The sequence below is a fragment of the Malania oleifera genome, chromosome 7 (assembly GCF_029873635.1).
Source record: "Malania oleifera isolate guangnan ecotype guangnan chromosome 7, ASM2987363v1, whole genome shotgun sequence".
In the NCBI taxonomy this organism is placed as follows: domain Eukaryota; kingdom Viridiplantae; phylum Streptophyta; class Magnoliopsida; order Santalales; family Ximeniaceae; genus Malania; species Malania oleifera.
Genome location: NC_080423.1, coordinates 103,874,756 through 103,901,078, shown reverse-complemented (window position 1 = coordinate 103,901,078; position 26,323 = coordinate 103,874,756). Strand labels below are relative to the sequence as shown.

General features: G+C 32.8%; 1 protein-coding gene across 4 annotated transcripts; it reads left to right on the top strand.

The window, feature by feature from the left end:
* The first annotated feature begins 9,614 nt into the window (after positions 1-9,614).
* LOC131160318 (lipid droplet phospholipase 1) lies at positions 9,615-25,091 on the top strand. Of its 4 annotated transcripts, none has more exons than XR_009138009.1 (11): positions 9,615-10,066; positions 11,170-11,237; positions 12,292-12,362; positions 12,506-12,748; positions 18,685-18,848; positions 18,959-19,014; positions 19,112-19,164; positions 19,376-19,496; positions 19,861-19,958; positions 24,613-24,742; positions 24,823-25,091. XR_009138009.1 is itself a non-coding variant. In XM_058115884.1 (10 exons), exons 1-10 carry the CDS (start codon positions 9,930-9,932, stop codon positions 24,682-24,684), a joined length of 1,083 nt encoding a protein of 360 aa, XP_057971867.1. In that variant the 5' UTR covers positions 9,707-9,929; the 3' UTR covers positions 24,685-25,091. The 4 variants fall into 4 exon arrangements, 2 of the variants coding, with proteins under 2 accessions (XP_057971866.1, XP_057971867.1); XR_009138008.1 differs by having other exon boundaries at positions 24,817-25,091; XM_058115884.1 differs by having other exon boundaries at positions 9,707-10,066; positions 24,613-25,091.
* The last annotated feature ends 1,232 nt before the right edge of the window (positions 25,092-26,323 follow it).

The following is a 26,323-nucleotide window of genomic DNA, read 5'->3' as shown; positions in this document are numbered from 1 at the left end:
GGTTCTATTTCTCAATTTTATCATTCTCTATTTCTCAATTTCCATTATTTCTTTCATTTCTCATTTTAGCCCGTTTTATCATTCTTTCACTTTCCGTTTCCATTTCACTATTCGGCTCATGAGTATCTTTGGTATCTAGTACCAACATCACGTCTGTAACTTATGGCTACCTTGAGAATTTTTCTTTCCACGCCATGCTTCCTCCCATGGTCAAGATTGTACGGCCTAAAGGCTGTATCTAACCGCGGTTGGCCGACCCGGTTAGATCAAAATATCATATCACATATCTCGCGTCTGTAGTACGACTGGCCGACCTATAGCCCTAATCCGGACTCAGGGGGCACAACAACTCTATTAAACAGCTCAGTCGATTATCACGCCACACGCTCCAAGAGTCTGTGTGGTTGCACTACCCCACTAGTAATGGTACCGTACTCAATATCACAACCCATCATTAGGGTTTCCACAACCATCCATCAGGGTTCACTACCACATACCCGCAATTATTATGCGGTATTGGCATTTCATCAATCATATTTCAATGATCCCGTTGCAGTTGTCGCGCTTTGTAATGTTCACATTTTCCTTATATTCACAGTCAGTATACTTAATTTAATCATCATAGTTCAGTATATACGTTTCATAATTCACGTTCTCATTTTCACGTTTCAATATTTCCATATCAATATATATCATTAATCTTATATTAGTATATATCGTGTTTCACGTATTTCAACATTTCTCAAAATATTTATATCAGTAATTTGCAAAATCTCATTTTTCATGCAAATCATTTCCACTCACATATAAATATCATATTTCATTATTTTCCACTAATTACATCAATAATTTTCATTTCAATATTTTCTCAAAAATTACTCATCGTTATATTTCAAATTTTTCAATATACATCATATGCTATACAGTTTTCATCTAATATTCATAATATATTAATTTCACACTCCAAAATATCACAATTTAATATTACTCAAACGCCACACAATTTATCTAATATTTATATCATAATAATTTCCAAACAAAATAACATATACTCATTTTCACATATTAATTAAAATAGTAGCTCTAAAAATACTATTATAATTTATTCCCCTTACCTGGTTTACTGAGAGTCTTGTTAAAACCCAGATCCTACGCCCTTAGCTCCTGAAACTTAAATCCTATAATTCGCATTTTCCCGAGATTAATTAATTCATTTTTCCAAAATAATACCCATATATCCTTCCCTAGGTTCCATATACCTCAAATTAACATTTAAACTAATATTTAACACTCTCACTTGATTTTCTGAACTATGCTTGTACTGTCCCGAAATTACACCAGCGGCGCTCACCTGGACCCTAAATTTCAAAAATCTTACTTCAACCTCGGATGCTCAATATTCTAGCATTTTTAAATCAACACTAATTAAATAACAATTAGCCCCTTAATAACCCCCTTATCTCAAATTTGGGGTTATGCCTACGACGACCCCACGAGAAATCCGCTCCGTTAAAGTTATAAAGAATTATCCCTAAATTCTCGTGGTGGTGTCCGATCGTAAATTGGGTTTAAAATTCACAAGAAATTTAGGTAAAATTAAAAATTTAGCTTATCCCAGGAGATACGCCTACGCCACTCTCACAACCAATTCGCTCTGGTAGAAATGACGGCAACGAAAAATGGAGTCCAGTGGTATCTTCTGATTTCCGATTAGGCAAGTATCCATCACGAAAATATGTGGAGGGAGAGAGAACGAGGAGAGAGAGAGAGAGAGAGAGAGAGAGAGAGAGAGAGAGAGAGAGAGAGAGAGAGACAGAGAGAGAGAGACTATTGGGGGGGGGGGGGGAGGTTTGCGTAGGAATGCCTCCCTGTATCAACTCCTGAAGCTTCCTTTGAAGCTTCAGGTAAATGAATGTATATATAATAATAATAATAATTATTATTATTATAATAATAATAATAATAATAATATTATTATTTAATTTATATTAATAATAATATATTTTATTAATAAAAAAAATTTTAATTATTATTATTTTTCTTTTTTATAAATTTAATTAATTAATTTATTATTATTATTATTATTATTATTATTATTTTTTGGAATCACCCCACCAATTTTGTATAGTCATTTTTGGGGTTATTATATCTCGGCTTCAATTTCTCATTTGTTATCCGTGCTTATAAAAGTAAATATATTCATACACTTAGCACATAGATGAAATACTGTTTGTCATAATCAAAGTAGGAGACGAACTCAAAAAGTCAACATTATCGATAGCAGCATGGTAAAGAGACGATCAACTTGTATGCGTGTGTGTGTTTGTAATTTTTTTTTTAAAATCTATTATTTAGTGAGAGTAGAAATGGAATTATAATTGGTACATTTTAATTGGGGCTACCACTTTACTAGATCGGAAAATTAACATTTCCATTGAAATGCAATTTGAATCTTTTTTATACAAATGATATTATTATACATGATAATTTGAAATGCTAATAATATTTTTTTTGATTTACTTTTATTAATATTTTAAAATTTTAATAAGAATACCTACATTTTAATTATATTTTAAAATTATAATTTGTTAAAAAATGATTATAAAATGATTTATTTTATTAAAAATTTTGGTTGTTGAAGTGTTATGGTAATCCTGCCACAATAACTGAAACCATAAAGTAAGATATTTGCTTTTGATACAACAATTGAAATTTAATGATAAAAAAATAGTGACATAATAAAAATATAATTATTACTTACTTTTTTGATTGTGTTGTAATGATAATATAAGATGGAAAACAAAAAATATCAAGCAGAAAGATAAAAATGATATGTAAAATCAATGAAGCGGCTTACTAAGAAAGAAATTATTAGGTTAGTGTTATAGTATGTGGCTCATATCAAGTGGAATACATATATAAAGAAAGTAAGCTGATGTCGGAAGTGGAGCGGAACAACAACATTGACCTTTTGGACTTGAAATTTATTGTTTTATTAGTTAGAACGATTAATGGGTTAGGGGTGCCCCCCCGGTATGGTACAAGAGTATTTGAGGAATTTTTCTAATACCTATGTATGATTAGGATTAGTATAAATACATATGATGTAACCCTACTTTCTACAATAATGAAGTTCAATCACCGTTTGCTCATGTGAATGTAGGCATACTTCCGAACCACGTTAAATCTGTAACTACTTGCTATTTAAATGGTGGTTTTATTTTACTTTATACTATAACATTTAAAATGCTCTGATACCATACTAGATTAAACTCAATTATCAACGTAAGCAGCGAGAAGTAAAAATCAAATAAACATAACCATATATAATTATATACAATACCAAAGTGCTAAAATGTTTCCCAAAATATACAAGCATGACTGTTCCCCAAAATACCATCAATTGGCTAGGGCTATACAGAAATACTCCAAAACAAATACTCACTCTCTACTGATAGGGCAGTACTGAAGCCCCTTTACCTGCGAGCCTGATCTGCTCGCCTACTTGGATCACCTGAAAAATGTTAAATTAATTAGGATGAGTCAACGCTCAGTAAGACGAAATATGCTATCGCTAGTGTGTGACAGATGAGTTACAATACTATGAAAATCTTTTACTATATAACCATGTATCAATGAATCTGTAAATACAATACTAGTAATATAAACTATCATATTTTATCTGTTGCTTAACATTTCTGTACTTTAAGTTTCTACTCAAAATACTTCTAATAATTATATATATTTTTTGTCTTTGTAAATTTATATAAACATAGTAATAACTGAAAATTTCCCTATGGATAACTGTGTGTCATGATTTAACCCCTCATGACAGGGTTGTGCGGCTCGTAGGCGGGATCTACCCTGGCTGGCCAACCAGGAATAAATCACTATACTCCATTAGTCTGATCAGCCCTCCTCAACCCATATCTGATGGGGAGTCTGTCCACTCATGGGCTCTATGCGATTGCCCTTTATACCACGTATTATCTGAATAGGTGGTTGCACTCTATAAAGTGTATGTAGTCACGGTACCGTGCTCTGTAAACTGTATGGTCCAAAAGGGTCTGATACTATATAAAACATCTCTATATACAATTATATGTTTTACCATGATTCTGTAATAACTATATAAACCATGACGCTGTGATGAATTGTATCTGTATCAACTGTTTTTTTTTTTTAAATAAACTATAAAACTATATGTCATGGTGTAAACTGAATCTGTATCAACTCTATAATCATGAAATTCTATAATTACTATAAAACATATCGACTGTATGTATATTCTGTAAAACATAACTCACGAAAATACTGTATAACATATTTTTGTACTATATCTATATTCTCAAGCCACACAATAATTTTAAAACATATTAATCATACTTGATAAACTGTATAAATCTCTGCTGTGAATAATACTCTGGTGGAACATTTATAATTTTATAGTGAAATCATACTCAAATAACCTAGAATATCATATTTCCTTTACCTGATTTATGCTAAAGTCCCCCTACTGTAATGGGTCCTACACCCACAGGGTTCTCCACTCAACACCCTGAAAACCATAAATTTTAGAACAAAATATTACTATTTCTACGTCTATTATATTTCTTATAACTGCTGGAAACCCAAATTCCGAATAAAAGACCTTACCCTAGATTTGGGATGAATTCCGACTTTGTTCCACCAATGATCCGCTCTGGCAGACTTGAAAAGAACTCTGCCAGGAGCATCGTGGTGGCCTCAGATTGTCAATCCGGCGATTGACGGGACCGAAATCACAAAGAGATCGAAGAGGGGTCGTAAAAGAGAGAGAGAGAGGAGAGAGAGAGCGGCGTTGCATTTCTGAATTAATCCAAAGTTTTGCACTATTTATACTGCGGGATTCGTCGAAGAGCCACATCACCTCGTCAACGAGTCCTGTAGAAAATTCGTCGATGAACCTGCACCTTTGTCGACGAATTTCAGACTTCTCAAAAATCCTCTCTCGGTATTTTCTTGTCGACTCGTCGACGAAACCCCTGTGTTCATCGACGAGGCCTGGGAAATTTTCTTGGAAATTTCTACCTCCAAAATGCAATGTCGTCAACGAAGTCAGCTGCCTCCTTCTGTTACTGTTTCCATTTCTTTTCCTCTTTATTATTTAAATACTATTATTCTTCGGGTCACTACAAAATCTATGTGTTTTTGTTGCTCTATGTCTTTGATATTCCATACTATTCATCATAATTGTCGCACGTTTCACAACAATTGGTATTAGAGCACAGGTCATGATGTCTAGAATTCTTATGCGAACTTCGACATGGTAAAGTTCGACGGACTTGGAAATTTTGGATTATAGTAGAAGAGGGTCAAGGATTTGTTAGTGCAACAGGGCATGGGGAAGGCATTATACAAAAACAGTTAGAAGGCATGAACGACATAAATTGGAAGGAAATGGAATCGAAGGCTGTGACAACTATCAGACTTTGTATGACTAATGACATGATGTATTGCATCATGGATGACGAATCACTAGCGGCAATTTGGTTGAAAATGGAAATTCAGTATAAGTCCAAGTCGTTGATGAACAAACTTTATTTTAAGCAGAAACTGTATGACCTTAAGATGTCAAAGGGCTCAGATCTGAATCAGCACATCAACGTGTTTAACTAGATGATCAGTGATTTGAAGTGAGTTAATGTGAAGTTCGAAGACAAAGACAAGGAGTTGATTTTACTGAATTCCATACTTGCTTCTCCTTCGTACGAAAATTTGGTTACAACTTTGATGTGGGGAAAAGAAACTCTCCAATTAGAGGAGCTCACAAGTGCTCTATTAGGTTTTCATTAGAGGAAGAAAACTAGTAATGAGAATTTACAAGGTGAAGGGCTTGTGGTGAGGGGTAACCAAGAACGTGGGAGAAACAAGTCTTGGAGTGAATCGAGTAACAATAAATCTTGGCATAAGTCTAGGAAAAGGAAGGACATACATTGTTATAAGTGCGTGAAAAAGGGGCACATAAAATGAGATTGTCTAGAGAAAAAGAAGGGGAATATAGAGAATAAATAGGGTCCATCAAGATCTGTGAATGTACTATTAGGTCACCCACCAAGTATGGTTTTGAAGATTTGGTTTCTTATGCACTCATTACTAGTAGCGAGGATCTTGCTACTTTTCAAGAGGCAATAACAATCAAGAGAAGAGTAAATGGATGGGTGCTATATGTGGATGCTGACTATGTAGGGAAATTGGATGATAGGAGGTCTACCACAAGTTATCTATTCACTATTATTGGGGGGGCAAGGGAGGGGGCTATTTGTTGGAGGTCCATGGTTTAGTCTCTAGTTGCATTATCTACTATTGAGTCAGAGTATATGATAGTGGCTCAGGCTACCAAAGAAGCTTTGTGGCTTACAGGGTTGATTAAGGAGTTAGGTATCAAGTAAGGTAGAGTTCAATATTGTGATAGTCAGAGTACCATTTATTTGGCAAAAAGCCAAGTGTATCATGTGAGGGCCAAACACATAGATGTGAGGTTTCATAGGATCAAGGAAATTAGTTTCTTTTGGTGAACTATTGCTTGAGAAAGTTCACACTTCTAAGAATACAACAAACATGTTGACAAAGCTTGTTACAACTGATGTAATAACTTGCTTTTTCAAGCCATTTTTTTCCCACTTAAACATATAAAATATATATAACAAATCTCTCTGAATTATCTGCTAAAAACATCTCAGGCCCTAAGGGAGCACTGAGGAAACTCTGTTCACATTACATTCCTAAGTAGCGGCAAACATAAAACTATATACAATATTTACAATATCAAAACTCCAAAAATATCAAAATATACATCACAAAATACCAGTGACGTCATCAAAATCCTGGGATCTACCCCCCCCAAACCACTGATACCATAGAAACACCTACCCTTCAAGAAATGGCAGTGCAAGAACTCCTCTACCCGCAAGCCTGATATGCTCGCCTAACTGGATCACTTGAAAAATGGTAAATTACTAGGATGAGACAACGTTCAGTAAGAGGAAATATGTTATTACTAGTGTGTGACATCTGAGTTACACATTTAGATCTACTGATATAGTACTGAAATTGTAAAACTACTAATCTAGCATGCTGTACAAATCACATTTATCATAGCTTAAAATACAACTGGATATCTGAGTTTTCTAATCACACATAATTTTAATATTATAATAATACTGCTGCTGCACTGTATATATATATATATAGAAACATCTGTGATATTACCTTGGGAACTGAATGTTATGATTTAACCCCTCATGATAGGGTTGTGCGGTCCGTAGGCGAGACTTACTCTGGTTAGCCTACCAAGCAAGTCAATCCATATCAATCAACAATCTATTCCACTATAGTCTCTCCGGGCATACTACTACTTTATCTTGTCTAACTGGCCACCTCAACTCAGCTTTTTGGGGAGACTGCAATCTCTCCTGGCGCGGTTAGACGGAATCCACACACTATCCGAGATATATGGTTGCACTCTAATATGAAATAGCAACGGTACCGTGCTCTGCTGTCCGAATCTGACTAAATATCTCCACAAGGTCTAATATTATTTAGTAATGATATATATAATTATCTTACTGTTATTACCATGGTATAGAAATAGCCATAACATCTTTAAACTGCTTTGCATAATTTGAATTTTTGATTGATTAATTAAATAAACCGAATAACTGAGTGTTATGGACCTGAAGTCATGGCATTCTGAAAAATACTTTAAATCATATTTTCTGAAAAACTGATATCAATATTTTCCTACTAATGAACTATATAACCTGATATTTGTAAATCTATATAAATATTATATTAAACTGTAATAAACTCATGCTACACAATAAAGTAATTAAATTCCGTGCTCTAAAATTTACATCTCCTGATATAATAATAATAAAATTATGGAAAACTGAATAATAATACTGATACATATATAATTTTTTGGAAAACCTTCTAAAATTCCTAGCATAGCATATTTCCATTACCTGACTACTGAAAAGCCCCTACAGTGTCTAGTCCTACACCCACAAGGTTCTTCGTTCAACACCCTGAAAATAATATCTCCCTGAACAAAATTATAGTATTTCTTTGAGTACTACATTTCCTACAACTGTGGAAAAGCCAAATACTAATTAAAAAGTCTTACCTTGAATTTGGGATGGAGTTCAAGTCAGCCTCACCAACGATCCACTCCAGTAAACTTGAAGAGAACTTCCCCAAGAGTGTCGTGGTAGCCTTGGATCGTCGAATCGGCAAGAATCCGACCTAGAATCTTAGAGAGAAGGGAGAGAGTGCGTTTTAGAGAGAGAGAGAACTGGGAAAAAAAAATGAATTTTGCGGCAAAAATCTGATTTAGGCTATATATAAAAATGTTGTTCACGTGGCCTCGTCGACGAACCACGTCATCTCATCGACGAGTTCATAAAGGCGATTCGTCGACAAAGAGGGTGCCCTCGTCGATGAATTTCAAACCCTGAAAAATAGCCTCTTGGTAAATTCTCGTTGACGAGAAACACGTCGACGTCGACGAGCCTAAGCAGACTATTCGTCGACCTCGTCGACGAATGCTCCCTGTTTGTCGAAGAAGCCCTGCTATATTCCCTTTTTAAAATTATTTTCTCTTATCTTTTCTTTATTATTTAATTCCAATAATTATCTAGGTTATTACAACTGATAAGTTCAAGCATTGCTTTGACTTGATTAACGTCTCCAGATGCTAGACGAGACGTCCCAACCTATTGTCCCAAGTGGAGTTTCAGGTTATGTTTTCTTTTTCTCCTAGGGGGTGAATATTCACAAAAGTGGAGATTGTTATAGTATGTGCCTCCCCAGTGGTACAATACAAGGGTAGTTGAAAAAATTTTCTAATACCTCTGAACGAATAGGATTAGTATAAATATATATGATGTAAACCTACTTTCTACAATAATGAAATTTAGCTGCCGCTCGTTCCTGTGGATGTAGGCATATTACCGAACCACCTTAAGTTTGTGTGTTTTTGTTGCTTAATTTTTTTATTTTTTCCGTACTATTCATAATAATTGTAGCACTTTTCACAATAATTAGATTATCAAATCACATTATGTTTTAGGTCATAAGTGGATCTACATTGAATCTAGTATAGACCAGCTATATGCTCCGTTCATTTGACAAAAATCTTCCTATATTAAGTTCAAATACATTAAATTTGGAATTATTTCGAAACTCAAATAAAATTAAAGAAGGAAACTTAACTCAATAGAAAATTCAGTTTAGCGAAAATTTGAATTTTAAAAAATTATGATTAGAGTTTTAATGTTTATGTCTCAATTAATATCATAATAATTTATTATTATAAATAAATAATTATAAAAAATTAAAATTTAAAATTTTAAAATTTGAAGTATTTTTTTTTGCATTAATTTTGGCCCCATTGACTGTAAGTTCTGAATTTTTCAGTATTGAAACTAATTATGTCTTATAATTTTAAGTGATTTTTAGAAATCTTGATTGATAATTACCAATCCAAAAGTAACTAAATTTTAAAGATATAATCAATTGTTAAAAATGTGATGCTTAGATATATTTATAATTTTCCTGGTTAGGGAAAACGTGGCCACGTTTTTTTTTGTAACCGGATCTCACCGCATAGGATTATTAGTTTATTACGATAAAACTGCTCTACGATTCGTTCGCCAGTCGCAACGCGTGAAGCTGCCTTCGGATTTCATACACTCAATACGTTCCTTATACTCGTACAGAACTCTCATTTCACACTCAATTCGATCTCCCATTCTCTCAGCTTTCTCACTGTTTTCTCTCTCGTTTTCTCGAGAATCGAAGAGCAGGAAGATCAGTTTATCTTGTCTTCTTTGCTGCTGCCTTTCGATTTTACAGTGTTTTCACTTAATGCCGTGTGGTTGGTGAGCATGGAGAACTGCACGGTTGAGAACGAAGTGTGCTCGTCGGAGTCTGTCAAAGGAGGGACCAACGTACAGAGCTGTAAGGATTCTGATTTGTCTTCTGCTGATCATCTTGTCGTCATGGTCAACGGGATCCTCGGAAGGTCCGGTCGATGTTTCTCAACTCTGATTGCTTAAGTTAATTATTAGCTTTTATTTTGGGCTGTTTTGCTGTAATTTTGGCCAATTTTTTGTGAATTGCATTACACTAATTTTTTGAGCTTTATAGTTCTTGTTCTTTCCATTGTTTTGGTTGTTTTATTTTTTTATTTTTTATTATTTATTGGAGAGATTATTGTTTGATTCGACTTAATCGATGCGCATGTAGTCCATCTGCTTACTTTATAATTATATTTATATTCTGTCGACGTAGTGCTTGTGTAGCTGCGAACTCTGAAGAGATTTGTTGCTATTTTATTGACTCGGGAGCGTAATTTCAAGTTTTGGTTACTAATTGGTCAAATTATTGTCCTTTCCTTTCCATTTTATTGCAAGGAGTTTGCAGTTCAAGTATTTTTTAGAGAATTTCTATTATATTTGTTTCTTTTAAAGGGTATGGCGGATCTGTAGTTTTCACCTTTCAATATATGGATGTTTATCTTATTCCTTTTCATCAAAAATAGGAAAAACCTAAATGCACTCCGAAAATGGCTCCCTTGCACTCCATCCATGCGAGAGAGAAGGTGGAGTGCATGAAGCAATCAGTGCACTGCATTAAGTCTTCCCTAAAAACATCATATGCAAGACTAACATTAGCAGTTGCGTTTCTACCTTAAAAGGCTGAAATTAGAGTGTTCTTGCACTGAAAAATTTGTGCCTGAAAATTAGGTCGAAGAAAATAAAATTCAATTTTTGATTTTATGGTTTATGTGCTTTTGAATTACAAAATGAAAGAAAACGCGAAGAGAAAGAGCAGTAGAAATGGTCCTCAACTAAGAAAATAAGGTTAAATTGAGCTCTTTTTAAGTTTGAGTTTTGGTGTACACAAGCTCCAAAATAGATGAACCTAAATACTCATGATCTTGATTCACATATTTTCTCTGTGATCATAGAGAACATGTTTCTATTAGTAATTAATAATACATTGCCATGTTGAGGTGTGTCACAGATAACCATTTATGTTTCTCTTAGTAATTAATAATTCATTGCCATTTTGAGGTGCGTCACAGGTAACCATTTTGAACATGGTTATTTTTGCATTTTGCAGCGTCACAGATTGGAAGTTTGCAGCTGAGCAGTTCGTCAGAATGCTTCCTGATAAAGTGTTTGTTCATTGTAAGGACCTTGTCTTTGTGCTTACTGTTTTTAACATTATTTGCTTTTCTATGGTTTCTGTTTTCATATTTTGTGGAGGACTACAGTTTCTTGATGTTTTTATGCCGGTGTTCATACATCACTGTAGTTGATGCAGTTTGACAGATGAGTCATGCATCTCATGTTTAACTGTTTAAGACAATGTGATCTCCGAGAGTTTTGAAATATTACTGTAGTTTTATTTTCATTTTGCAATATTTTTCTGACATTAATTTATTAGGCCATAAAAGATTTGAGGATTACTTTGTAAATATATGTTTTGAAACTTTTTGTACATAAGCATTTTCCTTTATCCCTTTATTTCTTCTCCTGATTTCATTTCTCACCTATTTCTCCTTTCATGTCCAGCAGCACTCCATTATTTTGAATAATATTTTCCTTTTTTTTTAATCATCCAACGCAAGTTCAGTGATTTAGAACCTCCTTGATGTGAATGCTGGATTTTATTTTATTTTATTTTAAGAAGGCCATTCCCTTCTACCTTCTGTTCATGGATTTTAGTGACGTATAATTGCAATGGGCCAATGGCTAGTTCCTTGTATTGGGTATTTGTCCGGCATCAATGTAATTACATTTTACAATAGGTATTATTGTTTTCTATATATGTCATGTAGGATATCCATGCTAGACTCTTGTATAGGGAGATTATACATTTATGGACATTTCTGTGACCATTTCTTCTTGTTTCTTGCAGTTTTCATAAGTTTTGGAATCTCTAGATTTTTTCATCTTATTAGTTATGTTTCCAACTTTTTCGATGAAGTACATGTTTTTGTGCTGATTCTCATTTCTGTATTCGTGTTACGTAATTGTCAAAATGTATCTCATATGCCTATTGCATGACACAAGTTAGCCGTGTTAGTATCATCTAGCATTTTGACGTAGACAATTGACACATAGCCACATATTTGGCTCACATGCATAATTTTGTATTATTCCAAGTTTAGTTTTCTTGGTTGGAGGAGTATTAGGCAATTTGGTTTATCTTACTTGAGTTGGTTGGCATGTTTTGCAGGTAGTGAACGAAATGTGGCTTCGCTGACATTGGATGGTGTGGATGTGATGGGTGAACGATTAGCAGAAGAGGTTGGCTTTTCGTTTTAATGTTATGCAAACAAATTGCAATAATGTTATATTCAGCCTGAACTTTTGAAATTAAGTTTGTAATCTTGAGTACCCTTTAAAATGAATGTATCTATTCTTAATCTTGGTTTGATATTAACAAATAGGTACTTGAAGTGATTAAACAAAGGCCAAATATCAGTAAAATTTCCTTTATTGCACATTCTGTGGGAGGTTTGGTGGCAAGATATGCGATTGGGAGATTGTATAGACCTCCTACTAAAGGAAAAGCAGAGGATTCATTGGCTAATACATGTGAAGAGGATTCAAGGGGTACGATCTGTGGTTTGGAGGCAATGAACTTCATTACTGTTGCTACACCTCATCTTGGTTCGAGGGGTAATAAACAGGTATAGTTGCCAGGTTTGGTATTGTTCATGTTTTCTACATATGTTAATGCATTCATGATATGAACTATAAAATTGAAATATCGGTTGTTTTTTTTTTAAAAAAATAAAATGAGTTTTCTTTCATTGTAATATGGTGTAAATGTTTGGAGGTGAAATATGTTGTCTCATTGTCATTGCATAGAGTCATCATGAGAAAGCAAGCATATTATTAGACAAACTGGATAATTTATCTTCAATTCTACTTTTTACAATGTCCATTTTTCTCGAAAATTTTCATGTGGTCTTGACATTTTGACAATCATATTCATGATTACTTTCCATGCCTTGTAAAGTCTTAGTCCTAAAATTGGTAATTGTGGTTTTTCAAGTGCATGGCACACGTAATATGGATTCGAGTAAGTTTTAGAAGTCAATCTCTTTTTCATTCCCCTTATTTTTCTTGTTTGGCATTTTTTCATCATTCTTTGAACCAAAAAACTTATCGCTTGGTAGCGCCTTTATGTTTAATCTTGCTTTTCAGCAGTGCTAGAATGAACACACAATTTTTATCTAAAATCTAATGTGCGTCTCTGAGTAATACATTACTACACATTTATGTTTCATATATTATTGCTTCATCCTAAGATTAGTGTAACTAAATTTCAAAATCATCCCTTTTAACCCCTCCCCCCAAAAAAAGGATCCATTTTTTCTATAGGCGTGCTTGTCCATTATCTTGCATATTTCAATCTTCTGAATACCTTTTTAAAATGATTAAGTAGCTGTTCTTAAGCTCTCTAGAGCCCAAATTGTTTGATTTTTTTTAATTTAGACTAACAAGGTTAAAATATGAATTAGGTTGATTTTAATTTTTTTGGATTGTGTTGTTGGCCTGAAGGCAACCCAAGAGTGGGGAGGGGTGAATTGGGTTTAATAAAACTAAGATTACTTGATATAAAATTTAAAACAAATAAATTGAATAAGAAAATCACGCAATATCAAAGCCATTTAGAGAGAGAAGGGATAGAGAAATTTGTGAACTCTTTTATAGTGGTTTGGCTATCCCTGCCTGCGTCCAATCTCTCAAGACCAATTGTCTTGAGGTTCCACTAAACTCCCATTGTTTTAATTGAGACCAAGGAAATCAGTACACCCCTTGTTTTTGGGAAACTAAGGAACCAATACAATAAAGCTTACAAAAGAAAGATCCTGACAGGGAAGATTTACAATTCAAACTCACACAATAAACTTTTTAGAAATAAACAGTAGAAATTGAAAAGTTTTCTCTCAAAATGGGCAAATGAAAGCACAAAGAGAGATTAAGAGAGAATAGAGGCTAGTGCACTTGATAATTCAATATAGGTCTATTCTATGACATTCTCAAAGCTTAGGAGGGCATATAATTAGAGTTTAGATGAAAATTAGCTGTTTTTTCTGCCCATTGGAGTTTTTTGGCTTTTAGACGAGTCGGCGTCTTATAGGGTCTGGTCGATTGCTCACTAACCGTTAGAGGCAAGAAGAAGACCATTATAGGCAAGGGCTGCCAGACCAGTCGATCGTCTTCAGGGGCCAATTGACCGTCTATGGCCTCTGCCTGGGCCAGTCGACCGCCCCTAGCACAAGGTCGGGGTTCGGTCTTCCAATTGTTCCAATTTTTCCGGTTTTGGTTTATTAGTGCTATGCCTTTTGTTTTCTCAAGATTTTACGTTATAAAGTACAATACAAATGAAAGGATAGCAATACAAATTAATCAAATAAAGTCTTCAATATGTTGTCTGAATTCTATAACTTTTTTCAACTTTAATGACTATAATCCTATAAAACACAGCTTACGCACGATGTCATTGTGGTCCATTAGTACACAACAGTTTGTTATCATTAAAACCAAGTTAATGAAACCTCTTTATGATGAAAAACTATTCGCAAAAATATGACAAATGATGATTTCAAATTATGTACTGTCATAAAAGAATTGATAGTAATAGTTGCTGATCATAAGTCGCCTAAAAGAAGATCGATACCAATTAACTTAAAAACAAACTTCCCATGCTTGAAAATTTCTCCCCCTTTGTCAGTATCAAAAAGAAAGGATGGGGGTATTAATTTTTTACGAGATAGTTCATAATTTGAAAACCAAGTTTCAAGATGTTCTAGTTTCAAAAAGGCATACATGCATGATTTTCGAAAATTCTATCATATTTTCATGATTCATCAAAGACCAAGATTCTCAAAGGCTTCAAATTTTTACCATGGTCATATCATTCAAAATTTGCATTCATTTTCAAAAATATTTACAATCAAGTTCATGTTCTCAAAAAGATTTTTTCACATACTAGAGCTCACAAAATCAAAAATATTTTCACTTATGCTTGTTTCCCCTTAGTAAATATCAAAAGGTTTTTTGGAGGGAGGTCTTAAAAAAATTAAATCCTTTCATCAATATTCTTAATTTTCTTAGGAAACATCAAGATATTCAATATGATCAGTAACAGGTTCAATATGTTCAAATTAATCAAGATATTCAATCAAGTTCAACTATTCATAATAAACTCAAAACTCATAATAAAATATTCAATGATTTCAATCATGACAAGATATGTAATATGATCAATTTTATACCTGATCAATGTCCACAAAAAAATCGATATGCTTAATTCAATATCCAATATGCTCAAGATCAACAAAATATTCCAAGGCATGGTTTTCAATTTAAGCTCTATATTCACAACACAATATTCAATAATTTTCAAAATTCGCAGTTCATTACGCTCAATTTTCCTAAACATGATAATTAATTACACAATCAAGATATGATATTCAATCTAAGCATGCTAAATCAATACATACAACTCAAGATTTAATCATGGGTTTCATAGAATCATAATGAGCATTTCAACAAAATTTTCATTTATCATCAAAACATCAAAGCTCACAAAATTTTCATCATCATGCTCAAAATTCAAAAAAAATTTCATTTATCAAGGCAAATCTATATATCGCACGACTTTCATAACATTTCAAAAATTAGCACAAGATTTGCATATAGTCAAACATTTTAATGGGAAACGCAAATCACAAGTTTAAAAACAATTTTGATTCCTTAATTAATATGAAACCTTAGGCAAAACAATTTGTTTTTTTAAAAAATGTTAGTAGATTCGAAAAAGCTTAAGTGTTATTTTCAAGAAAATCATATTCAAATAGGTTCCAAATTTAAGGGTTTTATGCAATTCTTCTTGAAAAATTTCATTCAAGGAGAGGGAGGTTTCCTTATCTTTGTCCTTAATGTTCATGAGGCAAAGATTCACCGTTTCTTTGTCAGAGTCCTATTCGAAGTCACTATCTTCTCAAATGGCATTGAAAATCTTCTTTTTGAATCTCTTCCTTTCCTTCTTGAGATATGGGCATTCGATTCGAAGGTGCCTTGACTTCTTATCATAGCAAGTTATCTTCTCTTGTTTGCTTGTTTTTTTATTCTTTTCATCTTTCTTCTTCTTAAGAAATCTCTCGAACATTTTGATGATGAGCATAATTTCTTTATCACTATCTTCTTCTTCCTCCATTTCTTTTGTTGAGGCAAGTGCAAAAATTTTCTAGTTTCTTGAGTCGATTGTACTTTTTGCTTCCATTTCATGCGCAAGAAGTGACTCAAGCAACTCCTTAAGAGGAAGTTTTTGTAGGTCCTTTGACCGCACAATTGCGATCTTCTTGGCCTCCCATTCTTTTGACAAACACCTAAGTATTCTATGCACAAGCTTAAAATTAGTTTAATTCTTGTCGAGATTTTAAAGCATTAATGATATTAGTAAACTTTGTAAACATATAATTAATTTTCTCATTTGAATGCATTTCAAACATTTCATATTTTGTGACAAGCATATTTATGTTAGACAATTTTACCCTAGAAGTTTTCTCATTGTTACATGAAGTATGTGCCAAATTTGATAAGCGGAGGTACATCCAATGATGCGATTAAATTCTCCGCAGTCTAAAGCACAAAACAAAATGTTCATAGCTTTTGAATTTATTTGATTCATGCATTTTTCATGATCATTCCATGTATGTTTAAGTTTTGGTTTGGTGTCACCATTCTCCCCAATGGTTGGGGGATTGTATCCATCTTGGATAACATCACAAATTTCAAAGTCAAAGGAGTTTAGAAAAATGGTCATCCTATTTTTTCAGCACACAAAATCTTATCGCCCAATGCCAATGTTGGTAGTTGCCATGGATCACTCAAAGACGGTTAAGCTAAAAAATAAATAAATATAGACAAGCGGTAGCTCTGATACCAATTGTTGGCCTAAAGACAATCCAAGAGGGGGGTGAATTGCGTATAATAAAATTAAGATTGCTTGATACAAAATTAAATCAAATTAATTAAACAAGAAAATCACACAATAGCAAAGCAATTTAAAGAGAGAAGGGATAGAGAAATTTGCAAGCTCTTTTATAGTGGTTCGGTTATTACGTTCATTCTCTTAAGACCAACCGTCTTGAGGTTCGACTAAACTCCCCTTATTTAATGTAGACCAAGGAAATCAATACACCCATTATTTTTTGGAGACCAAGAAAACCAAGACAACCCTTGTTTTATGGTGACCAAGGAACCAATACAACAAAGCTTACAAAAGAAAGATCCTCACAAGGAAGATTTACAATTCAATCTTACACAGTAAACTCTCAAGAAATGAACAATTGAAACTCAAGAGTTTTCTCTCAAAGATGGGCAAGTGAAAGCACAAAGGGATATTAAGAGAGAATAGAGGCTAGAGCACTTAATAATTCAATATAGGTTTTTCTCTAACTTTCTCAAGGTTTAGGAGGGCATATTAATAGAGTTTGGGATGAAAACTAGCCGTTTTCTACTTGTTGGAGCCTTTTTGGGTTTTAGATCAATTGATCGCTTATAGGGTCCAGTTGATAGCTCACTAGCCGTTAGAGACGAGAAGAAGCCGTTGCAGGCAAGAGCTGCCAAACCGATCGACTGCCTTTAGGGGCCGGTCGACTGCCCCCTAGAGCTGGTTGACTGCCCTTCGCATAAGGCTGGGGTTCAGCCTTCCAATTGTTCTCATTTTGCTGGTTTTAGTCCATTAGTGCTATACCTTATGTTTTCTCAAGATTTTACATTATAAGTACAATACAAATGAGAGAATAATAATAATACAAATGAATCAAATAAAGTCTTCAATATCTTCTCTCAATTCTTTAACTTTTTTTCAACTTTAATGACTTTAATCCTGTAGAACATAGCTTAAGTACAAAGCCAATAGTACACAATAGTTTTGTTATCATCAAAACTAGGTTAATGAAACCTTAGGGCTAATATGTGCAACGAATTTAGGCTGTTTCTTATCACCATCTACTTGTCAAGTGAGTATGGATACTAATAGGTGTTTTTATTAATACTTTATAATGAAATTTGTGTTCTGGTTGTATTACCTGCTGATGTAAAATTGATACCCTTTGCACAATGGCAAATGTTGCCTGATGTTTAATGACATATTAGTATCATTGATAGGATATTTTTATTTTTATCTTTTGTTCCTGTGTGAAAATTACATCTATTGTTGTTTCAAACTTCAAAGCCTCAATTGGAATTTGAATCTTGTTTTAATTTAGAATTATGTTTGTAACTACTTACTTGCATGCATGTCAAATTCTTTTATGGCTGTGCACAGCACTATTTCTAATGTCATGTGGCCAATAGTATGTTTTTTTTTTTTGAAAATTAAATTATCATTATGTTGAAAGATTAGCAGAAAAACAAGAAGAGATGAGAGATGATTGCACATGTTAGAGAGATGCAAGAGTGATTGAGTCTGAACTCCTGATTTCCATGGTCAAATTTCTGCCTATTTTTATTTATTAAAAAGTTTTGGTTTAATGAATGTATTCATTTGCCTTATGTGTGGTATTTGAGCTATTTGAGAATTTTTTTTTAAAAATAACTTCAGGTACCCTTCCTTCTTGGTGTAAATGTCTTTGAGAAAGCAGCAAGTCGTGTTATTCATTGGATATTTAGGAGAACAGGCCGACATCTTTTTCTTACAGATGGCGATGAAGGAAAGCCACCACTGCTTCGGTGCATGGTGGAGGATTATGGTGAATATTATTTCATGTATGTGCAGTTCTTATGTATATTACTTTGATGATGAAATTTTTTTCAGATTCTACTTCTGGTTCATCTAATGTGTAACCAACATGGTGATGTTGAACTAATTAATGCAGGTCTGCATTACGGATGTTCAAACGTCGGGTGGTATATTCAAATGTTGGATATGACCGTATCCTTTCAGTGCACTTGATGCTGCTCTATAATACTTTCACATGATCTTTGCCAATAATTATTTCTCTTGTTTTCTTTTATGAAATGCTATTAAGATATTGTTGGTTGGAGAACATCATCGATTAGACGTAATAGTGAACTGCCAAAGGTATTATCCTCAGTTTTTGAATGAACTCTAACCCTATGTTTGGGAGGGGCCTTGGATTTGGATGTGTGGATTTGAAAAAAATAGAATGCAAAAATGTATTCATTTTGGTCAAAATCCACCCAAATCCAAATCCATGGTCCAATGTCCATGTTCCCGAAGGCAGCTAGGTCCTGTTGCAGTCCTGTGGTGAAAATGTTTCTTTCATTGACAGTGGGAAGATTCTCTTCATGAAAAATATCCACACATTGTTTATGAAGAACACTGCAAGGCAAGTGATGCTGAGGAGAGTGAGCCAATATTGATGGCAGAGGAGGGCTCTGACAAGCTAGAAGGTAACTTTAAAATGCTATATTCACATGTTTGCATTAATTCTTTCTTGTTGGGTTTTGTCTTTGATCCTGAATCCCTTCTTCTTTCTCCTTGTCCTACTTCATTCTATTTCAATGACTTGAAAACTTCTCCATTTAATAGTAGTTCATGACTCAAAAAATTTTGAAGTCATCATCTTTCATCTAGTGTGCTTCCTGTTTTGCAAATACGGTAACAAAATTTCACTGTAAGATTCCCCAAAATGTCACATGTAATATGGTAGTCCCTTGTATTTTGTGTTTGTCTATTGCTTTTTTTACAGTTATATTTGTTTTTCTCTCTATTGATTCATGTTAAATGCTTTGTTATTTCAATTGAATAATGCAGAGGAGCTGATTACAGGACTATCCCGTGTGTCATGGGAAAAAGTAGATGTCAGCTTCCATAGTTGCAGGCAGAAGTTTGCTGCTCATAGTGTCATCCAGGTCCCTCTCTCTCTCTCCAGTAAAAGTCCAACGCATACTGTTCTTGTAAATAAAGCAGTTGTCTCAACGTTCTTTGCTATATCCTACTTGGAATCATTTTTGTGGTTAGGCTTCCATTTAGTATGTGAAATGTCTTTCTTGAAAATCATATTGGAAAACCCTCAGTAACTTTTGTATTGTTAGTTTTTCACCCCGCTGCCTTATTGTTACTTCATTGATTACGAATTTCTTCCTCTCTAAACTAACGGCAAATGATCCCTTTTCTAATTTTAGGCTACGAGTCTCTAAATAGGATAGATTCACCAGTCTCGTTTGCGTGATGTTATGTAAAATCATCGCAGTATTGACTAGGTAATGTTACAATCTTAATTATAGTTTTACATCAAGCATCTGCCAGAGTCCTTAATGTGTGTGCTTTAGCTATGAATGAACTTATTAAACATACCCAAAATGAGATTCCATGGTATATGTTGTGTACGGAAGATGTTGTCTCAATAGATGAAACTAGAGAAAGAAGAGAATCTAGTTAGAAGTAGAACTACACAGAGAGAGGCTTTATAATTTAGAGATTTCAGGATAAGTAGAATACAATATATTGAAATGCAATATAAGTAATTCTAGGGAAAAAGGTGCTTATAGCATTTATCACTTAAAAAAAGTGCTTTTATGAAAGTCGTGTTTAGCTTGTACTGTAACAACAAGTACTTATTGCAAAAAAAATGCTTTTCTAGGACCACTTTCTTGAGAACTTTTTAAATGAATTTTGAGAAGCAATGAAAGATTACTTTTTGGCCACTTAAAAAGTCGCACTTTTCCACTTTTCATAGGTGGATCAGTTCTGTAAATATAAAAAAATTTTAGTGGCTATTTTGTAATTTTAAAAAATATATTAGAAGATAATCATATATTATTTGATTATAAATTATAACATTTTAATTAGTGATGAAACATAATTTAATTTTGAAATGTAGAAGAATCATATATTAATTTAAATTAAGAAATTAAAAATTATAATTAAATTAATAATATTATTTTAACATAAATTAATATGATAATCATATCTTATAAATATACATTAAGAACAAAATTATTGTTAATTAAAAAAATATTATATTATTTTTACTTAAATAAAAATATTTAAATGTTAATTAAAAGTAACAATTAATTTATAATTATTAATTAAATTGTTAATTAAAAATGGTATATTTTTAGTTTAAATTACATTTCTTATGTATTGTAACATGTTAATTAGTAGTGAAATATGGTTTAATTTTGGAATGAATAAAAAGAACCATATATTAATTTAAATTAATATTATAAGATTAAAAATCCTGATTTAATTAGTAATATTATTTTTATCATAAATTAATATGATAGTCGTATGTTATAAATACACATTGATAACAAGATTATTGTTAATTGAAAATAATAATTCGTATATTATTTTATTTAATAGAAAATATTTAAAATGTTAATTAATAATAACTAAAATAATTATTAATTAAAAACATTAATTTTTTTATCTTATAAGATATTAAAAAATAATCATATAGCACCCTATAATAAAAGTAAGTATCCAAATACCACTTATTTTAAACACAACCAAACATCACTTATTACTTTAAAGTTTAAACACTTTTCCAGTTTAACACTTATTATTAACACTTGTTAAATTCAACACTTTTTCTGAAAAACACTTCTCCATAAGTGGTTCCAAATGATCCCTAAGAAAAGTTAAATTTCATTATTCAAAAAATTCCTAAAAGTAGTGGGTTCTATTACCTTGGATCAATTATACAACAAATGTAGAAATTTAAGGTTGTGGCATGCAGTGTCGATGTGGGCTTATTAAAATGGCAGTAGTGAAGTACATTTCTGCACATATAAACATATAATGTGCTACGTGATTGTCAACTAGCTCCGAAAGAAGCACTATAGGATCTCTGTAATACCACTTTTATTATGTGGAGGCATGAAGAGACAATAACAACTACCACCAAGCTTTTAAGTCCCATAAGGTGGAGTGGGATAAGAGGCAACTAAGAAACAAGAGAAAGAGTGATTTAGTTGATGTTAGAGGTACATGGAGGGGAAGAGTAGTCCTAGAATGACTTGGATGGAGTTAGTATGAAAATATATAATGATACTTAAATATTAAAGGATGCTGTTTAGATTAAGCAAAATGACTGGGGGGATTCATATAGCCAATCCCACTGAGTGACACTTATTATGTGTGTGTGTGTGAGCATTTCACAATTTATCCCATTTTCTGTTCCTGCAAAATCCTGCTTTAAGTGAGGCGATGTTGAGGAACTTAAATGAGGACGGGTGGGAATGAAGGTTAAAAAAAAATAAATTGCTTGTGTGTGTATATGAGATGGTGAGGTGATGACGAACCTCATTTTGACCTTTATAATTTTATCTTTGATATGTTTTTTGAGGGAAAGTCTTGGTTACTGTGTCACACCCAAGCCTGAAAGTCACAAGTTCAGGTCACAGAAATAGTGTCTCCAAATGTAGCCATAAGGGCGTAAGACTATATACATCAAAGCCCCTTGAAACCTCTAATATGGCGTTGGAGATTTGTGCACTTGTGTTTTTTTTTTTAATAGGAATCTTATTTTGTTTATTTATTTAAGGCAATGTAATTGTATTAAATCAGTTGGTTACTTTTTTATTTGATAACTAACTTGGTGACTTTAGGTTAATTAATTTCCATATTAATCAAAATTTGCTTCTAGACCTCAAATATTACTTCAGACAACAGCACTTCCTTAGTGAAATAAAAATAAAATAATTTAATTTTTCTCTGATATTCTTATGCCCCAAGAAACTAAATTCGAGTTGGTACATGGGCTCTGGATTATGATTTATATGGTTCAAGGCTTAGAATGAAAAGGATTATTTAGGAGTCTAACTTTAGGAGATATTTTGCTTTCTATTCGTTCTTTGAGAGGGACTCTTGTTGTTTGGGCTACGAGGGTTGCTTTCCTTGTCTGCCCAAGAAATTAAGGGTAGGGGTGCATGGTGGATTGCTCAATTTATGGTTTTAATTGTCCAAGATTTGGGAGTTTTCTTTGGGAGGAACTGTCTTGACCATATGTTTTTATGTTTCCTTAATTGGGTATTGAGAGGTGAATTTAATGTTGTTAGATACTCCTATGAGCACTTTGGAGGTTCACATATTACTTCTAGCATGTGGGGGTTTGACAATTTTATTAGTTAAACCTTGGGGATATTGGTTTTCTAATTGCGCAGTTTACTTTAGTTGATCAGATATGGTATAGGTGGTTATATTGGCATTTCTGCCGGAGTGTGAATGCAAGGATTTTAAAGGGCAACAGAATTCTGCTTGCCTTGCTTTGATGTTCTTCGTTTGGAGGCATTTGAGCATCTTTGTTGGATAAGCAATTGGATTGGAGGGCTTTGCTTCAGTAATATGCTTTCTTTACCATATTTTCTCTTGTTTTTGGGTGAGATCTTGTCCTCTTCTTTATACTCTCCTTTTTCTTTGTTATTCTTTGTTTATCTAAAAGAAAAATCTGTTGGGACGCCAATTAAAACCCAAATTACCAAATAAAACTCCAAATATATTGATCCGAATTAACCTCTGAAATTACAATTAGAAACCAAAATTAATAAAAACGGTTGATTAAATGAAAATATGCCAATAATTTTTCTTCCTTCTTCCTTATCTTCCATCACCTTCAGTGGGTGTTTTATATTTTAATGGAACAGGTTAGGCATCCAAGCTGAACTGCATGGTTTTAAAACCCAGACTGGTGAGTGGTATAACTCAAGTCAGTGGCTAAAGGTGCATATATATATAAAATGTTATGTTTATAGAGACAATAATACGAATAGTGGTCGTAGTCACATATTGCAATGTTAATATTACCCTCATCAAAATAATATTGCAAGAAAAGTGGTCATAATCACTGTTAGCTGGTGATAGTAATAAATAATTACTAGCAATAATTTAGGAAAAAATTATAATTTTATATTTTAATTGAAATTTATTATTATATCATACTAAAAGTTAAACAACTATTGAGAGTTAGAGAGGGAAGAGTAATATTTAATTTAAAATTTATTTGAGTTGGAGCCAAGGGGCAGTACATATTAGGTACATGTATCACCAAAATAGCAGATTGGATATCAAACTGTAGTTGGTTGAGTGGTAACTCAACTCTTATTCCCTATTTGAGGTCTTGGGAATGAATCTTTGCTTGCATTCTGCCTGCACATTATATGCATTTTTAAGGGGGTGAGTTGACCTGCCGTTGACCTTGGTCCAGGTACGCTGTGACCTGGTCGGCCTGATCAATTTTGCTCATTTCGAATTCAATTTTTGGGTTTTGGCTGGACCAGCCTGTGATCCTAGTCGGACAGTCTGGTTTTTAAAGCCATACTGTAATGCATGGGTAAATGGTCCCCCTTATCACGGAAAGGAAGGGCGGACCAATGCTTTTCCAGTTTTCCTTCATTTAAGCTGATTATAAATTTTGCACATTGGGCTGTCTGTCTGATGCCAGTTTTGAATCTGTATACCATTTTGTGTGTATTTTAGTAAAGAACATGAGTGAATGCGAAATGACATCCTTAGTACTTATGGCTCATCTCTGATAGTGAGCATTGTGGACTGACTGTCCAGGTGAAAGATCACATCATCCATGCGGAAGGTGCAGATGTTATTTGCCATATAATCGATCATTTTCTTGCATAGAAGAAGAAGACCATTGACTCCTTTCTTTAATGCTGTCCACCTGTGAAATATTTCCAAGGTGACCTTCAATTACTCATGCCCCCAAATCCTATTGTAGTTTCTTGAATTACTGAATTGTTTGTCCTTTTCCAGTTGCAGGTTGGAGGCAGTAAGGTTCTAAATAACAAGCTCATCCATGAAAAATGATATAAAATGAAAATTTGTTTATTCATTGTGTTCTCGTGTACATGAACATTCGACCTCTACTAATAAATTGCAAAATGTTCATAAATCCCAGAGGTTGAATGAAGTCTCAACCTGGCTCTGCTCTGCATCCTTTTTTGTTTGTTATGGTACTGTGGTTGCATGCTTGCATGTTACCAAAAGAGTGGTTCCTAATAAAAAAAATTTTCCCTTCCTCTGCGTTACAAGGCCATATTTGATTTATGGAATGTCAATTTCTAGGAATAAATTAGTTTCAGTTAGTTACAATTAATTATACAATAAATTCTTTTGTAATGTAAAATATTTTATGAGTCCATCTAAGGAATAGATAAGGAATAATTATTCTTAAATTTTATCAAAAGGGATGTCTAATATTTTTAATTACATATTTAAAAAATAATTAGAAATATGTAAGGAATAACTATTTATTTCAATAAATAGCTATTCTACCGAAACAAAACAAGTTAGAAAAATCTTTTATTGTGACATTGCGTTGGCTAATTTTATTGTATTTTATTCAATTCTTGGTATCAAACAACCGCAGAAGTAGAAGTTCGTAAATAATGTAATTTTTTCTTTTTTGGGATCCTTGTGTAGATTTGAACTCTTTTGTTTAATTTGGGGGGAAAAAACCATGACAGCTAACTGAAAGTTGCATATCAAGTTCAATAAAAAATTGTAAATGTCCATACATCTCCTACCAAACAAGGCATTTTATTTTTCAATTTCCTTTCCACAATCAGAGTAAAAACAAATAGAAAATCAGCTTTCAAATATAAAAAAGATAAAGTTATCAGTCATAATGTATTGCACAATTAAATCCATGTTATCTCATACTAGTCATAGGCAAGACATGCATTATGTATGTGCTTCACGGTTGTTTATTTTTATTTTTTAATAATTTTTTTTGAAAAATTATAAAAATAACAAAGAATTAAAAGGATATTTTGAAAACTGAATGAAAAAATTAAAAGAAGGAAAACTACTCTCTTGTCAAATTTTAATGTGAATTTTTTTTATTTTTACATTTATACCTTTTAAGTGTTCATTTTTAATAAATAAAAAAATATTTTACATAAAATTAATTTAAATTTTAAAAAGATGATATCAAATAGGAGAAGCCTCTTTATATTAGTATAGATGATAATGAAGATAAAATTATTGTCTAGTGATTGACAAATTTGTTGCAAATCTAACAAAAGAAAATTAAATTAGAAGAACTTTCAATTTGAGTGCAGAATTATCGTTTTGATTAATTTAAGGCACAAGTAATTTTAAGGACAAGAAAGTCCTTTGCTATTAAGTCTTCCAACTAGACTCTGCACAATTCAAATTTTTTAATAAAATTATTTTCTCATTTTATAATAATGAGTTGTTAGGTATATAAATTTATATTTATATTTACTAAATTTTTTACCACAAAGGTGTAAGATTT

What these genes read in the sequence shown, in the direction of transcription:
- LOC131160318 (XM_058115883.1), top strand. Translation starts at nt 9,930, where the DNA reads ATGGAGAACTGCACGGTTGAGAACGAAGTGTGCTCGTCGGAGTCTGTC. An exon ending in GTCAACGGGATCCTCGGAAG is followed by an intron (nt 10,067 to 11,169) that starts GTCCGGTCGATG and finishes TGCATTTTGCAG; the next exon opens with CGTCACAGATTGGAAGTTTG. An exon ending in GGGCTCTGACAAGCTAGAAG is followed by an intron (nt 19,497 to 19,860) that starts GTAACTTTAAAA and finishes TGAATAATGCAG; the next exon opens with AGGAGCTGATTACAGGACTA.